The sequence below is a fragment of the Rhinichthys klamathensis genome, unplaced genomic scaffold (genome assembly GCF_029890125.1).
Source record: "Rhinichthys klamathensis goyatoka isolate OS25496 unplaced genomic scaffold, OSU_Roscu_1.1 h1tg000301l_1, whole genome shotgun sequence".
NCBI classification, from domain to species: domain Eukaryota; kingdom Metazoa; phylum Chordata; class Actinopteri; order Cypriniformes; family Leuciscidae; genus Rhinichthys; species Rhinichthys klamathensis.
This window is the reverse complement of record NW_026606820.1, coordinates 2983465-3004642: the sequence shown is the minus strand read 5'-3', so window position 1 is coordinate 3004642 and position 21178 is coordinate 2983465. Positions and strand designations below refer to the sequence as shown.

The 21178-nt window shown below is 39.2% G+C and overlaps 1 protein-coding gene across 1 annotated transcript in view; it reads left to right on the top strand.

The window, feature by feature from the left end:
- diaph2 (diaphanous-related formin 2) overlaps window positions 1-21178 on the top strand; it is a 559427-nt gene that overhangs the window by 54477 nt on the left and 483772 nt on the right. The window contains exons 5-6 of the mRNA XM_056270265.1: window positions 8246-8350; window positions 13693-13713. Of these exons, the coding sequence (XP_056126240.1) occupies window positions 8246-8350; window positions 13693-13713 (126 nt within the window). The remainder of the gene's footprint in view (window positions 1-8245; window positions 8351-13692; window positions 13714-21178) is intronic.

The following is a 21178-nucleotide window of genomic DNA, read 5'->3' as shown; positions in this document are numbered from 1 at the left end:
CATGGCACTAAGCATATGATATGCTCGCCTTAATGTGTGCACAACGAGAGAGATAGAGCCACTGTTGCCCTTCCATGCTATTGTGCGTGCATGCACGCAGCTGGACCCAAGGTCTGATAAAAATGCACAGCGGTAAATCCTTTCATGAGCCGGGTGACGGCATGTTAAGACACGGGTGAGGGCTCTTAACGCGCCTCTCCTGCTGAGAAACAGCACTGGCAGGATGTGACATGCCAGCTCCTCCGGTTTGCATCATCATTCAGTCAACCACTGCTTTTCCTCCAGCACCATTAACATTAAGACAGAGAGAGAGGTGCCTAGTCCGAAGAAGGACTCTGGAATTGATGAGGTCAGATCGTTACCCCTGCAGATGCAATCACCCCCCTAACTACTCTACATCCTCTCTCTCCAAACTATACTCTGGCAGCGTTCTGTCAACTCACTCAGATGGTATTTTTCCATTCTTCTTCAATGTCTAGTAGTCTTGGGGGACGTCCAACATACTTTTGCCTTCTGTTGCGTGTACTTCAGTTATTTAGTAAATGTGGCCAGATGAACTTAAATATCAGTGGCAGAATAATTGTGTCAATCCTATTCCCTTTCTTCCAGATTGAAGGAGAAATAGCTTCTCCTTGAACTTCTCTGGATCCTCAAAAGTACATTTGGCTTATTTTGATGTATGGCACTTTAACTAATAAGTGTTCTTCCGGCTGTCCTTACATTCCTTAGCGGACTGCTTCGACTTTTGGAGAATTCCTCAGAATCCCACTGCAAAATAACCCAATTGACTAAGATCAAACATTAAAAATTATGCCTTTGTTCCTCCAGGAAACTTGGCCACTCTCCACAACAATTTAAAGGCACACTATGCAAGACTTGTACCTTAATATAACAGCTTCAAAGTCATTTCGGTGGTAAACAAACTCATAGTAGAGCGAATCATCCTGGTAGTAAAGCTTGGGGGGACGCCGCTGGAAAAACCAGCAATGCAAGTTTGAGAGGAGCGCCCCCGACAAATCTCGCGAGAATCACGACATGCTTTACGGCAACTACGTCACACACATCAACAACAACATTTGAAGCACGAAGACACTTGCGCGCATTTCAGACGTGATACTCGACGATGGAAAAAGCTAATAAATCGCGGTCGGAAGAGACTAGGAAAAGGAAAAGAGAATCTGACCGCGTGAGTAACCGGACAAGAGTCCCACTCGGTCGGGCTTTCACTCGTTGGCGCGAGCTAAAAAGCAGCACTGGATGCAACAGTGATGCTGACCTGGCGATCTTGTTGATGGACTAGTAAGTAAATCTTTCTAAGTTTGTGTGCATTTTATTTTGTGATTTCACCGGAATGAATAAATAGTCTCCGCAACGGCGATAGATTTAAGAGCGCGTCCGAGTGAAGACTGCGCGCGCCTCCACAAGAGACACTATGGGCCCTATTTTAACGATCTGAAACGCAAGTATCAAGCGCGAAGCGCAAGTAACTTTGTGGGCGGGTTTTGGGCGCTGTTGCTATTTTACCGGCGGGATAAATGACTCTTGCGCCCGACGCAAGTTTAAAAGGGGTTGGTCTGAAATAGCTTCATCATTCATAGGTGTGGTTTGGGCGTAACGTGAAATAAACCAATCAGAGCATCATCCAACATACCCTTTAACCCCCTGGGGTCGGCTATCGCGCCGGCGCGATAGGCAGACTTTTTTTCTTATCAGTGCAAAAGAGACTCAAAATACTCTGTTGATTTTAATCTTACATGTAAGTGTTATACATCAGTCGATCCTGTTTAGTGTATATTATTTTTCTGTATACTCACAATAAAAACAAAGTGTTGTGCTTTTTGTCAAATGAAGAAAAATAAACATGATGCGAGTTTTGCCTTCTCTCTGTCAGTGCAGTCCATTCTGAAACGCGTCCGAAAAATTAACTCTAACTCTGCAAATACTTGTCACACAGGCACGAGAGATTTTTCTTTATGAAGCTTGAATTCTCTTCTTTTCAATGAAGTAATTTATATAAAAAACAAATATTCTCAGTTTATGTAATCTGTATGAAAAGAGAGTGCTGTCAGAATTTTTTTCCCCAGCTCATTACACTTCATTACGCGTTAATCTGACACGCCCACGGAGAACGCGCGCTATTCAAACGCAAATGTAGAGGAAAGCCATGACAACGCCCACATCAGCCGTTCCACCGCGGCGGTAAAATGTGGGGTGTATTTGCTACCTTTTACCGCTAAGAGGCGCTACAATCATAGACTCTGAAAAGTGTTCGTTTATTCTCTCTAATGCGTAATCTGCTGCTCATTCAGAGCGATTGAAAGCTGGTAGCAGATGAATTCAACAAGTGAAACGTAGTTAAAATAATTCATTACCACAATACTGAAATTAGGCTGAAATACTGAAATGAAATTGAATAAATAATGAAAACATAAAAACATTGCAATAAAAACATTTAGGCTACATCAATGAAGCTTTACAAAAGCATAAGACTTTAACTCTAACAGCGTACAAACGGTGGCTCAGTGATCAACGCATCAACACGAGCTTCAGGGAGCTTCAATCGACCCGAGATCGAATCTCAATGTGGCATACATGTTGTTAACCGATGTTGGCCAACAGCGTTTATATTTTACCTTCTTGATGCTTAAATAGCTAACTGTTTATAACTGTTTACTTATTTAAAGTCAAGAGTTTTGTTTAATTATCATTACAACATAAATTTGCTACATTCCAGTAGAACCGCAGCCGCTGCACAAAGGACACAAACTGATGAAGGAAGATTGTCAGCCGATTGCATCAGAAAATGAAAATGAAGAAGCTCGTCTTTAGTCTGCTAAATTATTGTGTAATGTAAAAGAACACTAAAATTACTTAAGTTTGAAACCAAGTTCGAACATTTCAAGGTTTAAATAAAGTGTTTTTTTTTATTTAAAACAGGGTTGCATCGGGTTTAGAGTTTATTTCTTTTGCGATGCAAAATAAGAAACACTAGGCTAATATTATTCTTGCGACATTTTAAATTTGTATTGCCAAATAAATGACATTAAACAATTAAAACAGTAGGCCTACAAAACGAAAATTGTCCAAAGCAACATAATTAAATTAAAACATGCGTTTTTCTTTGCCTCTCTCGCGCTGAATCTCTTTTTAACAAGTTTATTTAGTCTCCCTCGCTCTCCATATGAAAGAGGAACATTAACACCTAGGCCTATTGTCCTGCGCGCACAGCACTGAACTGTCCCCCAACCCCCCACAGGCTATCGGAGTCTGAGGCTGATTTAACACAAAGAGAAGTCGTAATTCACACTTAAATCGCTATTCTAGACAGTGTTGATAATGAAGGAATTAAATGATTTAAGTTACATGTAGCCTAGTGAATTTTCTGTCATAAAAGTTTATTACTAAATATTTCATTATTTCAATAATTGATGAAATAAAACTGGTTTGGGCCAGCTTTTTCCAAGCAAAACTAAATATAATCTGAAAAAACGCATGTTCATTTGTTGTCATTTCGACAAATACATTATTTGATCTGTTTTTACATTTTAATTCAGGGCGATTTAGCCTGCTACATTTCATTAGAGCGAGATTTTCACCCTTGTCATTTTCTCATTGGGAAGCGCTTACATAGGCTACATGTTTGAGTAGATCCTCTGTACCTCTCGTTTTCATATGGATTACATAATCAGATAACATTTATTAGCCTGAATATTTAGACATTTAAAGGCATTAGACAGAGCCGATTTCTTATAGTGACTGAGCTGAAGTGGCTTTCGGTTCATTTTTGTGACGCGCAGTTCCCGGAGACAGAGACGACAGATAAACTTTTGTCGTTAGCAAAAGTTCGAATAAAACCCGATTTTAGAAAAATGCATAGGGCCACTCGGCGTGGTCTGCCAAAACACTTAATTATAAACTTCAATATTTCATTCAAAATAATCTCAAAACGCTTTGTGAAATTTTGAAAAGCCGTGCATGCATTAAGGCCACTTGAACTAATGAACAACTGAAACGCTGGTTTTGATTTTATTGTTTATCGTTGTTTAAACGTGCTTGTTCTGTTGCATATCTCTATTTTATATTTGATATGGTCTATTGGTGAAGTAGCCTATAGCATTGATTACTGTGGAGGGAGGGGTGTGGGGATTCAAATAATTCAGCAGAAGCAGGGATGTTTAGACCAGAAGGAAATCCCCGTCCCCCTGGCAAATCACACTTTACTTAAAACCATGTTTTTAAAAACTCTAGGTTGTAGGGAATCAAAAAAATAATAATAATAGGCCTAATAAAATATATATATATATATATTGGCTATATATATATAATTACTTTTTTTACAGAACTGCTTTTGAAATTACGATTGGCCTCATACGATTGGTAGCCTACAGATGCAAAGTCGTTCTGTTGGATACTATTGTTCCTTAGTGTAAAATGGAAATGCATGGTAATTTTATTTTATAAATATAAGCAAAAAACTGTATGGTGTACCAGAGTTTTAGAGCTACACAAATCTCTCTGCATTAATAAATATAAAATTTACAATAGACCATGTTTGTTCGGGATTTGAACCCGTGTCATCTTGATGATCGAACCGTAAGTTCTACCACTCGGCTATGAATTTTCTCACTGAGAAATGCCCAAACGTTTGTTTGTCATGAGCGAGAAAACGTTTTGTCGTTAGCCTGTGAGTGTAGGCCTACTTTAGCCTACATGAATAAAAGTAGACCTTTTACAGTTTTAAAAGATGATATCTTATCTGTATGACCAACAATTACGCAGTAAGTTCTTTTAGCTGTTATGAGAAAAATAAATTCAAATGAACGCGCCGCCGCGTTTGTCAAACTCTAATTCAACATGCCAGAATAAAGCCAGATTTTAGAATAATGCATAGCCACTCGGCGTGGTGTGCCAAAATACCCTAATTATAAACTTCAATATTTCATTCAAAACCATCTCAAAACGCTTTGTGACATTTTAAAAAGCCGTGAATGTATTAAGGCCACTGGAACCCGGATCGTAACTGCAACGCGCTGCATGTCTCAATACAGGAGCAGAAGCGCTGGTTCAGATTGTATTGTTTGTTGTTTAAACGTGCATGTTGCATATTTAAAAATATTTGTTTAAAAATAAATGTTTGTTGTAGGCTTATTTGCAAATTACCATAACTTGTAGAATTTCATCCTTACTGTTAATTGACATTAGCCCCACTTACGTTTTGATAAATGTCCCTTTGCGCCACCTGGCGGTCATTTCGCGAACGACTTTGAAATGCGACTGGTTTATTTTTATTGTATTGGTCTACTTTAAAAAATAATACTTTATAAGACATTTATGGAAAAAGACTATTTTCTTTTCAAGATTCTGTAGAATGGCCCATATAGCATTTGACTAGAATTTGTTTCCAGGTATGACTAAAAATGTGCTTTTGGCTTTCATTTATATTTTGATTGTTTGTATATATATATATATATATATATATATATGTGTGTGTGTGTGTGTGTATATATATATATATATATTTAGGCTATATATATACAAGAAAGAATGCAATGACAATATATATATATATATATATATATTGTCCTTGCATTATTTCTTGTGTGACACCCCTGAATGAAAGGCTCATTATTATGTAGGGTCACTGTCTGAGAACCACTTAATATTCATGATAGGGGTTGGGCCGTTCCGCCCATCTGCATATTGCCTTGGCAAACAAAAAAATGTTTTTCACAATTTAAAACAATCTATTGGTTTATGTGAATGATTAGGAAGGATGATTTTCAGATCATTTTGAAGCCAGAACTCGAAGCGTCAACATCCATTTGTCAAAAGTCTTGTGGACACATATTTAGTATTTGTTTTGTGGTCTTATTTCAGCAGCTTTCATTTTAATTTTTTTCAATAACCACGCATAAACAATATTCTCTTAAAAATACAAACAATGTACATACAAGTTGCTCACAGATTATGGTAGCCCTGTTTGTGCTATATAGAGTGAATTTACACCTTTGCCATTAACATGTTTATAAATAACTGAAAAAAGCACAAATGTAAGGGCATCACAGAACATCCAAATGGCCCCAAAAACACCTCAGACCCCAGAGGGTTAAGAGCAGGTGTTAGATTGCTATTATAACGGATATTTATATAACGGCGGATTTACCAGGCGCGCGCCAGGAGCGGTTCACAGCCGAGGAGACCGACGTTCTTGTCAGGGCAGTGAAAGACAGAGAAGTGACGTTGTATGGGGATGGGAGAAACCCCCCCAAATCAGCGTCGGTTAAACAGGCGTGGGAGGAAAAAAACTAAAAATTTTTTACATCTTCATGGACACCACAATGATTTCCCTCATGTGTTAATATTTTTCCTTGTTAAAATGTATGATTTGCAAAAGTAAAAACTGCTGCATCTGTGTTGATGAGAGAATCAAAGTGTATGCGCGTTGTGCACCCGCTACATTATGGCCAAGCATGCGCGCTTAAAATAGCATTATGAACAAAGCGCCACTGACTTTAGACTAGGTTTTTTCTGGTCAGTGGCGGAATTGTTTTCTGGAACTGCAAAATAGCACTAGGGAACGTTTGCGCCGAAACACGCCTCCTTTTTGCGCCGACCCGCCCAGGGAGCGCAAGTTCATTTCCTAGTTTACCGACGTGCGTCTGTGGAGGGAAAAGCCCGCTTTGCGCGGGTGCAAAATAGGAATGATACATGCGTCAGTGTACAAAGTCATTTGCACCGGGTGCAAGATAGGGCCCTATGTATGCATGACACTGATAGCAGCGGACACGAGTTCAAAAACACATTTTAGCGCTAGATCTCTTATTTAAAGGCACACTATGCAAGATTTGCACCTTAATATAACATCTTCAAAGGGGTATCAGCCGTGAGTGCAGAGACCAGTCTATGGCAGACGCTCTGCGTGAGTGGCATTTACGACAGTAACGTTAAATACAAGTACTCCACAGCGACTCTAGGGGTCGCTGTTTGACAAAAATGGAATTCCTGCATAGTGTGCCTTTAAAGTAAGAGACAAATCTACTGATTTCCATTTTCCTGGAACCCCTTCTCGGTGCCCTTGGTTGATTAGACTCGCATTCTGTGCACACTGTGTTCTTTTAGTTTTAATGGTCTGTATTGGTAACTGCATTGTTCCTGTGGATGACTTTTTGAAGTTTCCCGAGCACTGAGATTAATAGAGCTTCAAGTTAAGAGTATGAATGGAACTGGTCTCACATTGCAGCTGAAGAGGAAAAAAAGGTACTTATTTATTATACCTTTGCATTAGTGGATCCGACTGCTTCCGTAAAATGATTCAGTTATGACAACCCTGGCGTTTGATTTAATAATTCCAAGCTTTGAGGACATAATTAATCCTGATGGGTAAATCATGCTGTAGAGCGGGAACTGGATTAAGGAGCCAATTAAGATGCCACATCAACAGGGCTCACTGATTCATTAAAGGCCTTGTTTTACGTGAGGGGAAAGGAGAGAGACAGTGGTTTGATGTAAAACTGTTGAAATGTTCCTCTTTGAAAAGATGTCCTTCACTTTATCATTAATTCAATGCATGTGCTTTTAGGATTGTGGTAAAAACACCAAGAGTCACAGTTTTCAAAATTGTCTCTCTCTCTCTCTCTCTTCTCTCTCTCTCTCTCTCTCTCTCTCTCTCTCTCTCTCTCTCTCTCTCTCTCTCTCTCTCTCTCTCTCTCTCTCTCTCTCTCTCTCTCTCTCTCTCTCTCTCTCTCTCTCTCTCTCTCTCTCTCTCTTTAAAATGTTACATTCAATTAAAAATAAATAATAAATAAATAAATCTTGATGAAAAGATGTACACGTAGCTTTGAAATCAACAATCCCCACCCTTTCCTCCTTGAGTATTTTCATTTGTCTGTAATTTTTTGTCTCATTTAAAAAGCAAAGAACACAGTCCCTTTTCACTTCACCAGAGGGCAGCATGGCTCCATAGAAATGCATCCTGGGTGTATCTCAGGAGAAAGGCTCTTTGTTGCACATACGACATCTCCTTGACTTGTCATAGAATTGATAAACATACATCAAGGCTTTATGACTCACTCTAACCTTGGTTCTATAGGACAGTGTCCTTAATGTGATCATGAATGTGCTGTGAGAACAAATAGCAGATTTGAATGATTTTAAAATAGATTACATTTATGTTTTTTATTTATTAATTTAATATATTTAAAGTGTATTATAATATATATTAAATATATTTTTTGTGTGTCTACAGGAGGACATGAACCTGAATGAAGAGCGTAAAGCCCCTCTGCGAGGAAAGGACCTGAGCACCAAACGGGAGATGGTGGTCCAGTACATTTCTGCCACGGCCAAATCTGTAAGTGCACCGCGACACTGGGGCGGTCGGTCTTAGAAAGAGAGAGAAACAGACAGAGGAGAGAGTGGGGATGAACCACATGACGAGACACTACAGAATAATGAGCTTAACCTGATCTGCTTTATGCCTCTCTTGCTAAAGCCCCAAATCTTTGATTGCTGCCTCCTTTAGCTCTTTTATGTATTATTTATTCTGATTTATTTATTTTTTCTTTTTTCCCCTCTCACCTTTTTTTTTCTTGGGTGCTTATCAGGCTACTTTTGTTGTATTGCACTTTCCAAAAGCTTCATATTGCCGGGGATCAAGTTTTCATTAGAATTTGGTACGCATCACTGTCTCTGCTCGGTAAGCTGAAACATGGCTCTTTCATCACCGTAGATGAATAAAGGCTGGAACGCCACCGCCTCGCGGGGTAATCCAAGGCTTTTGGGGCGAATTCTCTTCATTCCCTTTATGAAGTAGGTCCTGCCGAGGTTAGACTCCACGTAAACACCAATGTTCCCCTCACCCGCTCTGTGGGCGGCTCCTCTGGCCAGCCTTCAGCGTCCGTTTTCATTAGCTTTCCTCCCGGCCATGATAATTAACCAGCATTATTAATAATGATGATAATCAGAGATGATTGAATTCTGCAGCAGAGAGCCACACATATTAGTATTGTAGTCTCAAAGTAGGAAGGGTGGAGGGGGTTCCTGTCTCTGTGTACCCCTGTAGCCCCCTCAGCACCACCAGAGGCACTCACCAGCAGCATGTCATTGTGGAGGCTGAACACAGCGCTCTGACAAGCAAGGAGGAGGTTGGGAACGTGTGCTCTCCATTCTAGGGAAGAGATGTGCTTTTATGTGATAAGAGATGTTTAACACAGGCACAACACACTTTTCCCTGTAATGCTCAACTTTAGCACCCAGAGATCTCCTCCTACTCCTCCTCTTTTAAACATTCAGCTCAAGCTACTAACCAAGCTGCATACCATATCTGCATACTGCTGATGATGTGGGAGTAGCGCAAATATTCAGCCTTGTACAAATTATACTGCTGTTTTTTTTTTATATTGTTGAATTATATGACACAATTAATGTAACTTACTTAAGCCACTGAAAATATTATTTTAAAAAGTCTTAAAAATTACTTTTTTAAAAAGTGCCCTTGTCGTTTATGGATATTTTCCTATTAGTCAAAAAGCGTATATGTGTCTTTCTGCTGACAAACTATTAAAGTCAACATGAATCAGAATATAGCTGCTTTTCCACCGCCGGGTCGAACTGTTCTAAGAACGTTAAGGAACTGTTCCAGTTATGTTTCCACTTGAGCCTGGTTCGGCACGGCACGGTTACAAACCTTTCTCAGCTCGGATTTCTCATCACTAGTAGCTAACCGAATGCTGGTAGAATGTGTGTTGTGACGTCGCCACTCAGGATTGGTCACTTGTCTGTTGCTTGGCTACCAGTTTCACTGTAGCTGGCTAAACGTGCTATTTGAGCGACTTAATTTAAAAATAAATAAATAAATAAAAATAAAAAAATATCTGATCATCGTCCATAATGCAGTCGCTATTTACATCTCATCAGTAAACCGTTCTGTTACCAAGGCAACAACTGACACATTTCTATTGCATTCCAAAGAGCTCCGTTATGCACAATGGAAAATAAAACCATATCCGTGCCGGCTGGGCTGGATCGGAACGTAATGGAACGGTTAAGCAAAGAGAGTGGTTTGGCCCGACATTGGAAAAGCGGTATATTCGTCCATTTAATTCTATTATGTGATGTGTTTCCTAGTGAAATAGAAAAAAAAGACTGTAGGATTGAGGGGAGGGATTGAAATTTTTTAATAATTCAATTTGAAAATTGTTATTCATATTCCTGCAGTCATGCACATATCATGAATTATATTAATTTCTGTACTAAAATTTTCTAGTTTTATTGGGCATAAATGCCCTCGATTTTGATTCCATGTTGACTTTAACAATGTTCTAAAATTTTACATCTCTTACAAGCATGAGATGGCAGGAATTTTTTGCGTCAAGTCTTTTTCACTTGACTAATTTGTAACTAAAACCTGCACATTCTGTTCACTCTCGGAATCGTTGTTCGAATGCATTTTTTTTGTATGTCGAATATCTACTAAGGGTGTTTTTGAGTTGTGAGTTGCTTGGACTAATGCTGACACGGACACACTGACACATGTCCAGAGAAAGTCTCTGCTGTGCTGTCTGTCTCTGTCTAGCACTGGGTCAATGTCCTCTCTTTGGTTGGCGAGTGGTAGTAATTAAGTGGTGGTCTGACGGTAGAGGAGGCCCGTGGTCTCCGCTTGAGCCGCTGCAGGTGTAATTTAGCAGGGGTGAGCGAGGCCAAGAGCAGACCGCACAGAGACGGCCTCTGCACACCTCCGCATTAATAACCCAAACCCGTCTAAATAAAGGAAGGGATAGTGGAGTCCATCCATCCCACTTAATCTGCTGCTATCTCCCCGAGTGTGCCGATCTGCCTACAGTAGATTGTGTTTCAGCACACAGCTTTACAGAACAAATATTAGTGGGAAAACAAACCCATCCAATCCACTCTTGTCGCAGCCTGCCTGCCTGTCTGTCTGTGTGCCGCAGACTCCCACAGCTCCTGCCTGGCAGGAGGGCAGAGCGATGAAATAAAAGAAAGACGGAAGAATAGAGAAGTTTCACACCAGCGATGTCTGTCCTCTTTGATAGCTCAGATATTATTGCTTGTGTGACAGAAACTTACAGCTCCCATGGTTCACAGTTCCTTTTATTGTTTACAGCCAACACCCTTTCCCTTGCAACACATTTATGCATGCTTTCATTATATTATATGGTCACACTTTTTTTTTTTTCACACTGAACATTTTTGAACAGCTATTTGCCAAAGAAAAGTTATGTATAAAATGCATATTTATTATATTTATTAAGTCCTTTGCATGTGTTTTTTATTTATTTATTTATTTGTTTGTTTATTTATTTGAGATCCAAGCATTTTCTTCTTGGAGGCACCCGCTTGAGTCCTTCAGCATGCACAGCTAAGAGCTCTCACCACACTTTCCAGAGGGTCTCAGTATGAGTTTTTTTTTAATGACTGCCACCAGCACTATAATGTCTTATTAAGAGAAAGCGCCTTTACATTTAAATATACAGCCCTCTTAAGTATAAACATACTACTCGCAAAAAATAAATCTTTTTTAAATAATAAAATAGCTTTTTTGTTTGACACAACATATGTTTATGTATATTTCACAATAAAAATATTTGTCATTTAAAAAAAACAAACGATTTTACCTATTTTTAAATGCTAAACATCTTAATTTTGCAGGGGATATGTAACCTGACCATAACTGTAAGCTACATACAGTGAAAACCAATGTTGCCTAGCTGCTCTACAGACGTCCTTGGCCATTAACTTTTCATAAAATGCTTTCTCACTTTTTCAGTCTCTGACAGGTGTCATTGTCCTCATGAGTGCCAAAGCATGTCTTTAACTCGTCATTTCCCTCTTGCTCTGCCAGTGTCATGAAAAGCTTTGACTTTGCTTTACTGTTTCGCACTTAAATGAAATGATTCATGTAAGGAACAGAAATTTTAGGCAGAGTCTTTTTGGGGAAAGGAAATGTTGTACCCATGATATTCATGTGAACATTGTCAATATTGTGGTATTACAGAGACATGGAAACTAAATTACAGCACAAGTTCTTGTAATAGTTTATGACAGTTCCTGAGAGATGATATGATCCTGTCTAGAATGCAGGAGCTAATAATAAATAATTAAATGAATAGATTTGTATCATGGAGCATTTGATGGTCATGGGAAGAGCAGGAACGAGGATATAAATACCCATCTCTTGATAAGATGACATTTCTTCTGAAGTTTGTTTACAGGAGCTACTTCATAATAGAGCTCTTTTATAATTAGCATATTACATGACTGCCTAATTCTGCATTACAATTACCATCATCTGGTTTAAGTTTTCATTTTTTTCTGCTCTTCATGCTCCTCAGGAATTGACAGCATTAATACCACAGTAAAGTGACAATGAGGTGTTGTTTTGTGACATTTGTGTAAATTGATGTTAGCAGCAGCTTTTCCCCTCAGGCTCCTCCCTGACAGTTCTTTATGTGGTTTCAAGATAATGTCTGTTTTTTTGATCAGGCTGCAATAAAAATACAACATTCATCAAACCCAGCCAAAATGGTGCTAACAATACTTGGCAGTCACCCAGCATGTCTGGTGAAAGCACAAGCAGGTGACTTTTTGTTTAGGGTCAAGACCCAAACCCTTAATGATTTGTTTGAGCATATTTGCCAGAGAGATGCACAACATTGGACTCGAAAGTAGCACTCTTGTCTTGATTAAAAGGTTGCGCTGTTAAAATTGACTTTATTATAGTCATAAACCTTAACCTAAAAATGGGATTGTGGGAGTTTGTTAAAACAAAGGACATCTATGTTAAAAGAAAGAGAGCAGATCAGATTTAGAAACTACCACCTCCAGTTTTGTATTATTGAAGTGAGAATAGTGCTCATTTCAGTAAAATCCCTTTCAGTTGTAGAACAAATTATGCTCCCAGAAAACCTTCCCCTAGATATTCAGCCTAGTAATTGTCATTACGGCTTGGCCAAGAAAAAAACATGCTGACTTCATCGAGCTTTGAGCTATGTATAATTTGACACTTGATAGAAACTACCAGTGACATTTGATTGATTTTTGGCCTATGGAGGCATTTTAGGAGGCCATCTGCTCATGAATAAAATACCATGTTGGGGTTAATTTAGTAAAAATGTACTAGATTCATACAGAATGTCATTGAGTGACGATCCCCTCTGGATTTTTGTATTGACTGTCAAAAATGCCCTTAATTTAGAAACTGCTTGATTGTCCTGAAGTAATGATTTGCGGATTGAAAACAAAAGATTGTTGAGACAGAGTTTTTATTTTATTTACTTTAAAACATGACATTTTCACATCAGTCATTTCACACATCAATCATTTCACCAGCCTTTTTTTTCTTCTCCATAGTCTTCAAAACCAATGAGCAAACAGAGAGATGCTTTTAAAAACTCAGTTAGAGATCAATTCAGCATGATCCTTAAGTTCCAAGCAGTCATCAAAATGGCAGACATTGTCTTTAGTGTCCGTCTAAACCCTCTCTCTCCACCTTGTTAAGTGTGTAATTCTCAGCTGACTAAGCAGCATAGCAGAGAGGCTGCCAGTGTGATAGTGATTTAAGTATAAGCTCTAATACTTCATCAGGATAGTACTGGAGAGATTCTGGCCTACTAATGATTGTGCTGTTTGTGTCTTTTTGCACATTAACTTCCCTCCGCTGACCGCTGCATGCAGATAACTGGGAGCAAAGTTGCGGTAAGTAGAACAATTATTTATTCGCTTTTGATCTGTGATTTGTTATCGTGCAATATTTCTGTCTTTTTCTTTCTCTCTCTTCGCTCCTTTTTTTGTAAATATCTAAAAAAGTAATTTCTATGGCTTTAGATTTTTATTTTATTTTCAGCATTAGTGTAGTTTATAGGCTATAATTTGAAAGTTCTACTGCATGTAAATTGCACATTTGGAAATGAGTGATTTCTCAATTGTGCTCTCCAAGAATAAACTAGAACCTTTTTTTGTTAGTTTAAGCAGTTTTTCTTTGAAATGGATCACTGCCTAACACATATTAGCATTTAAATATTGTAACACCAAGGATGAGCAATAGTTTTTAGGCAAATAATCATAATCTGTGATCTAATCTGTTTATTCTAATGTTCTGTATCTAAATGGGTTTCATTGTGTTCATTCTTCCCCCCAGACAGCATACTGAGAATGTATCACTTAATTAGATTTTCCCACACACACACGTTCTGTGATTGAACAGTGGAAAAGAAATATCGAGTGCGCCCCCCTACCCCCATCCTATAAATACGTTCCATTTTGCTGTGGGACGTTCAGCACAACCCATTTGCAAAGCCATGTCTTTGTCCCAGTAACATTACAGCATGTCACTATTGTTTCTGAAATGTTCATAGCTGCTCATGTTGTTTTTGTCACTTACTTTCGCCCCTCGCCCCCACTTTCTCAAAAATGATGGTAATAATCTTTATAAATATATACTGTCTGGGAGATGGCAATGTTTCCTCATTTCACAGGTCCGTAATGCGGTAATTGCAGACTGGCTTTTACTATTTCTCACGTAGTGCGGTAGCATAGCCCATATGAGGCTGCTTGTTATTTGTTTTATTTTATTTATTTAGAGGGGCTCCGTTATTGCCTCCGCAAGTGTCACTTGTCATTTAAAATGCTGTTTTATTGTGTTGCTGGAGCTATGAGAAAGGCCTGTAGATGTACGCGAGGAAGCTTGAAGATAAGGAAGCACAGGTAAATGTTATTTACAATACAGCAATAAGCTGCCGCAATAGACCCATTTATTTGCAGCGAGATGGCCCGTTCATTCAATACTTTCATGCCGCTTGGCGTAGAATTGTGTCGAGTGAAATTTCTATAACCTGCCAGCAATAAAACCTGCTTGATTGGATGAGCATGGAAGTATGTTTCGAATGTTGCATCATTTCTCAGGGCAGAGCAGGAAAGTTACTTTGGGATTGGCTTTATTGAAGAACTGTCTGGCAGTGTGCACCCCAAACAAGTGGATTCCTTTTGAAGTTTTTCGCAGTTCAGAGGTTGCTTTACTTCCTGCCATTCCATCTGACTTCTCTGTGCACTTCGTGTGGATTGGGGAGTGTGAGGGTTTGCAGGGAAGCTGTCAGCGCTTTTATTCACCTTGTTTCTGTTTCTCTCGTTTCCAATATCCCACCTTTATTGGGTTTTATTGTGGAAGCTAGGTTCAGTGCGACCAAGATGATCCCCCCTTGCTGGGCAGATAGCGATTTTCACGCTGTCAATGTGGTTTGGAGGTAGACCGACCTGCCTGAGCCGTGTCTCCCTCAGGGATGAAATCGCTCCAGCACGCTCTCTCGCATGGCTCAAATTCTCTGGTCAGCGTGTCTGCATGCTGCTGAGTCACATGCACTTCGGCAGTTTGTATCAGCGCAGCTTGATAGTGACGATGATGATGGTGACCTGAGGGGGCGTACGTCGTGCATGCCGCCCCTCCGCGGTGTCCGATTGATCAGGAATGTTGTTGCTTTTATTGTCAGGCTAAGAATGATAGATTGTCTGTCAAAATGCCCACGTTTTATCGGCGTGGAATTGATGGACCCCTCTGTGAGGGATTGGAAGACCACGTCTCGCGTGCTTAAATAAAAAACAACCAGCACACAACAACCAATCGTGTTTGGCCCTGAATTCGGTTCCACTGTTACCTGTTTAGGTCACATGACTTGACCTGCAAAGCCTCTCTAGACCTCAGGAGGAGATCAGTAATCACAGTCAGCCCTGACTCAACCCTGTTTCCACGGAAACATTGCGACATGCTCAGAGTTGTGGGTAGAGAGAGAGAGGAGCCGCTGAGACCTCAGGGACAAGAGTCTGCTAGGGCTGTTAGAGTGCAGCTGCTCTCTGAGAATCCCTGGTATTGTCGGTGAGAAAATAATGGACAAAGCCTGTATTTTAGAAATGATTTGGCTTCTTTTCACATGGGACAAAGACCTTTCCTGGCCCTTTCTTCGGTGAAATGACATGGATCTTTTCGTTATGTTAAAGGGTATAGTACTTAAATACTCTCTTTGGAACCAAAGGGCCTTGAAAATCATATGTGAAAAAGAGCAAAACAATTGTGAAGAAATATGACATTTGGCCATTCCTTATTTTTTTAATTAATATTTTGCACAAAACAACAGTTTGCCCATTAGTATCCAGGGTTATTGTTCAGTCTGATATGATGCTTATGCTTATATGCTGATGCATTCAGTCATGTTGGAAAGATTGTTTTAAACATTCTTTCAGTGTTGGGGCCTTTTCAGTGAGAAAAAATGGCAGACGCAATATCATTTTTTTGTAAATTTGTTGAAGTGAATGAACCCCCCCCCCCCCCCATTTACAATAAAACTAGCTAGGTCACGTAATAAAATAGTATTGTACAATTATGATATAATGTTTACCAATTCAATTTACAGCACCTTTAATAATTAAAAAACAAAAAGCAAATGCACACCTAATCATTTTGTAGAAGTAGAGTTAAAAAATATTTTTGTGGAAAAGGTACATCACCATCTTGCTCCGACCAAAGTGACTTGAATGCACCTGACGTCATAACTCTTAAATCCAAACTTAGATGCTGGACTTAAATGCACTAAACAATGAAATGTATCCTCCAAATGATGTTTTTCAATTACATTGTCTGCTGATGATTTACCTTATGGCGCTTTTCCACTGCTGGTACGGCTCGGTTCGGCTCGGTACGGTTCGACTCGGCGCGGAACGGTTCGGCTCGCTTCGCTTTTCCACTGCGTGGTACGACTCGACTCGGTACGGCACGGTTCGGTTCGCTTTAGCTCGGTTGCTTTTCCACCGCAGTTAGTACCTCTTCAAAGTGGGTGGGACTGATCGTTATTTTGTCCCTACACTGTTGTAGGTCCGGTGATAGCCGTGTGCGGCTAAGAGCTGAGCTACTTCTTGGAACACATTTTCATTCCGTTTTGCCCCATCCAGCTCTCGCTGGATCCGCTCCTCGGCAACCAACGAGAGGAACGTCTGCACCTCGTCCACTGACCACGATTCAGCCATTTCTTTTTAAAGTTTAAAAAACAGATGCTACCGCGTTGGCTGTTGTCTACTGGTTATTTAAATCTAGCGGGTTTAGTGTCCAATGACGCTGGTAGTGACGATTCTGTCTGACCAATCAGTGATCTGCAGTGTTTTTACGTCACATTTTAGTACCGGTACGGTACGCTTGGAACCTCAACAGACCAGGTACCATTTAAAGCGAGCCGAAGCGAGCCGTACCGTACCGGACCATGCAGTGGAAAAGCACCACAAGTGAGCCGTACCGAACCGAACCGTACCGTACTATGCAGTGGAAAAGCGCCAAAGCGTGCCGTACCGAACCGAACCGTACCGTACTATGCAGTGGAAAAGCGCCATTAGTGCCTCTAAAATGTCCTAAAAAGCTTCTTGTTTGTTGTGAGTATATCACTTGCCTTCTAATTATTTCTTAATTTATGCTTCTTTCTATTATCTTTGCTGTGCACTGCATTATGGGTAATGTTGAGTATCCTATAAAGGCTCTTCTATTTATATCCTATACAGGCTTTTGCTGTTGAATATTTGGAGGCAGAACAGTTCACATTTTGACTGACTTCTCTTCCTCTCCAATTACCTTCCCTACCCTTGCTTTTCTGTATACTCTAGAATTTGTATTCCCAGGGTAATGAATAACCTTGGCATTTGTGTGTGTGGACCACTTGTTTCATCGGTACTTTTACCCAACATACTCTTTTTCCAAGGCTCATCTATACCACAGCTGTACGGGCTCATTGTAAGCGCCTGTTTAAAGGCTTTTCTGCAGTGATGGTGCACTGCGTCCTCTTTCACTCGCTCTGCTCCTCGCTGGCACTGGCAATTTTCTGTGGAGAGGGCCCTTTTTAAACTAAGCTAAGTTTGAATAAAATCAAGGACAGCCAATCCCTACCTATGCCTCAGTCTGAAAGGGTCTCTTTGTTTCAGTTTAACCATTAATGATAATTGTGTTCTGGAGTATGAACTGATTTGATAGGGAGCATGTCCTTGCTGCTTTAAAAGACTTCCTTAGGAAAAAATAAATCCAATAACCTCCCCCCCCCCCCCCCCCCTTTGTTCCTGTTTATTGTTGTTATATATTCATTTTAATTAGGTTGAAGGAATTGCACTTGTTCTACGTGATGGTTGTATCTGTTGGTTTCTATTATTTATTTATTATTTAAATGTAGTTTTTATTTTTATTTTTAGTAATTTTATGGGTTTTTGTCATTTCTTATTCTTATTTGTAATTTTACTTTTTGTAAAGTAATTTTCTTTAGTAATTTTAGTACTAGTTCTATAATTTTTAGATCTTTTACTAAGCAAATGAGAATGGCCAGTGTAAAATACACAATACTTGTGAGTTTTGAGTGTTTGCCAGGGTTTTGCTATTTGTTTGCTAAGGTGTTCTGAATGGTAGTTAATGCATTGCTAAGCGGTTGCTTCTGGGTGGTTGCCTAATAAAGCCCAAGTTAGACCAGTGCCTAATACTCAATAATATTCTAGTCTGTAGATATACCTTAGTGTCCCTCCTTTTGTGCAAGTCTGTGATTTTTTTTTTCTTTCTTTTTTTCTTCTTCTTCTCCTTCAGGTGAAAATTGTAAGTCTGATTTCTTAGAAAAGTAATAGCACACTTCTCCTTAATGAGCTATACAATTTTGAGGCATGATTTATGCCTGTAGCACAAATGGTGAGGATGAGTTATGAAGTTTAATACTTAGCAATAGATTAGAAAAGGGTTTTCTTATAGAAAACACCACTAGGGGTCGACCGATTTGTAATTTTCAGGGCCGATGCCAATACCGATTATTACAGATCAAATAGACAGATAACCGATATTTTGAACCGATATATGTCTTCTGTAAAAATGTAAATTAATGTCAAAATTAAGAATAACAAAGGGTTTTGACAAATACTTTCTTTAAATGATTTTAAACATATCTTTGAATCAGAGAACTGTTATTAATAATAATAATTATAATAACTTTAAAAGTGCAGGGAGCACCCAGCAGCATTCTGTAAACATTTTGTAAAACTTAAAGACTCTATTTTAACGTTTAAATTAAATTTTAGTAATCAAAAATCATTTCTAATTAATTGAAATCATCAAACTTATTCAATTTATTTTCAGTTTAACAAAAATGACATTTTTAGGGCCCTATGAAAAACTGAACTTTTATTTTGACGGGTTGCCGTGGAGATCTTTGAGTTTCTGTGCGTTTATGATATGCTATGACGATAACTTTTCTCAGTTGAAGCATTAAAAAGCTCATGAAGTGACTAAGCGGCTCTGGAGATTATGTTTATGCAATCATGTCCTCATATAATGATGCGGCTGAGGCTGAAAACAGCGCAAGCGTCACGCGTGCTCCAGTGTGTGTGGTAAATGAAATCAAGCGTCTGCGGCATTCATTTAGAGACACGCAGGATTCATATTTAAATAGTCTTTTTGCGGTTTGAAATTCGATTTGATTTGTACTGACCTGCTTTTTATTAATTCATCAAATGGTTGACAAATTCCGTGATATTCCGCTTTATACAGTAAATTCCGTTTTTATGACTGGATTTCGTCTGTTTTCTGCATCGCGGAAATCACAGATAGGGCTCTATTATATTGAGGTATTTTGCAACTTCAGTGTAGTAATTTATTGCTTGTTCAGCAAAGTCTGCTGCTGCCTTAACTTTGAGAGACAACAGATGATCAGTAGCCGCGTTTCCATTACCCTTCAAATTGCGCAAATTGAAATTGCGAATTGAAAGTACGCACAATGGAAACCCGTCAATTTCGCAAAAACTCTTGTTTATCGCAAAAAGGTTTTTACGCTCGCATGAGGTGGTTTTTCAGGCAATTCGAAAAAGGAATATTTCGCAAAACTGAAATGGAAACGGTTTTTGCGCATTTACAGTCGCCTGACTTGGAAGACGCGGTGTGTTTGGGGTCCGTGTATGCAAATAATATAATAATAATTATCATTATTATAACATTTATTAGGCTACATATTTAGAAGACGCTTTTATCCAAAAAAGGAACAAAGCAATTCGTCAAATGCCATTCATAATACAGGTTAGAGAATAATAATACAGGGCTAAGATTATCACAAATAAACACAAGATTTTGACGCATATCCAAGTGTTTGTGCGGAGTGAGGAGCGCGCACTGGATGGCAGGGCGGCGCGGGCGCAAACACTTGCATTTTCCTATCAACAGTGGAAACAACTTAAAATAGCCTACTCTATCATTTCTGGTCATACAGAAAATAATAATACATTATTCGCAACTACTTTTATTTGTGTAAACTTAACTCACAATAACAAGAAAACGTTGTGTTTTTGTAAAATAAAATAAAACAATCAGATGCGGTTTCATGATCTCCATGAACTGGGGCGCGAGAACTGAAACAAAATATAGCCTATTTCCCTGCCATTAATTATTGGATAACACACCACGTCTCCTTTCATTAATAATAATAATAATAATGTCTAGTGCGGTGGCTGTGATATAGGCTATAAACCTACCAACATCCATTGCAATGATTTTTGGAATGACTTATCACGAGAGGAAAAAAGGACTTTTTAGTCGCATAACATCGGTTAATGAAAACGCCGTCATTTCGCAATAGTTTTTTATCGACATTTAGAAAAAACGCAAAAGTTTTGCGCAAATCTGTAATGGAAACGCGCCTAGTGAAGCAGCTCCAGTCTGCAAGTGCTTTCGGTGTGAGAGTGCAAAACTTTCAGTGCCTTCAGCTTTCCGCGTTGATTGGGCGGACTCGTGACTCCCAACAAATCAGATGGGCGGGGACATTAGTCTAGTCTACAGAGTGGTGAGTTCCGACAGATGGGGCTGCGTTAAGCCCCGTTCACCCCGCCAGCGATTTTGTCGCTACATGTCGCTAGTCTCTGTACTGTGAAGTCGCTTGTGGGCGTTCGTAGTGCTGTCGCTCTAATGTTATTGGTTGACTGCACGTCTGGCCATATATCTACACAAAATACCATCAGAAGTGACATATACAACTATACCATTTTAATTTGACTTGGAATTAGGCTCAAAAGAAACAGTATGCTGTTGTGTTTTTATATTACCACAGCAGTGTTCAGTGGATTAAATCATTTACTAGATTAACGATCGATCAATCAACATATTAAACTCACTCATTCT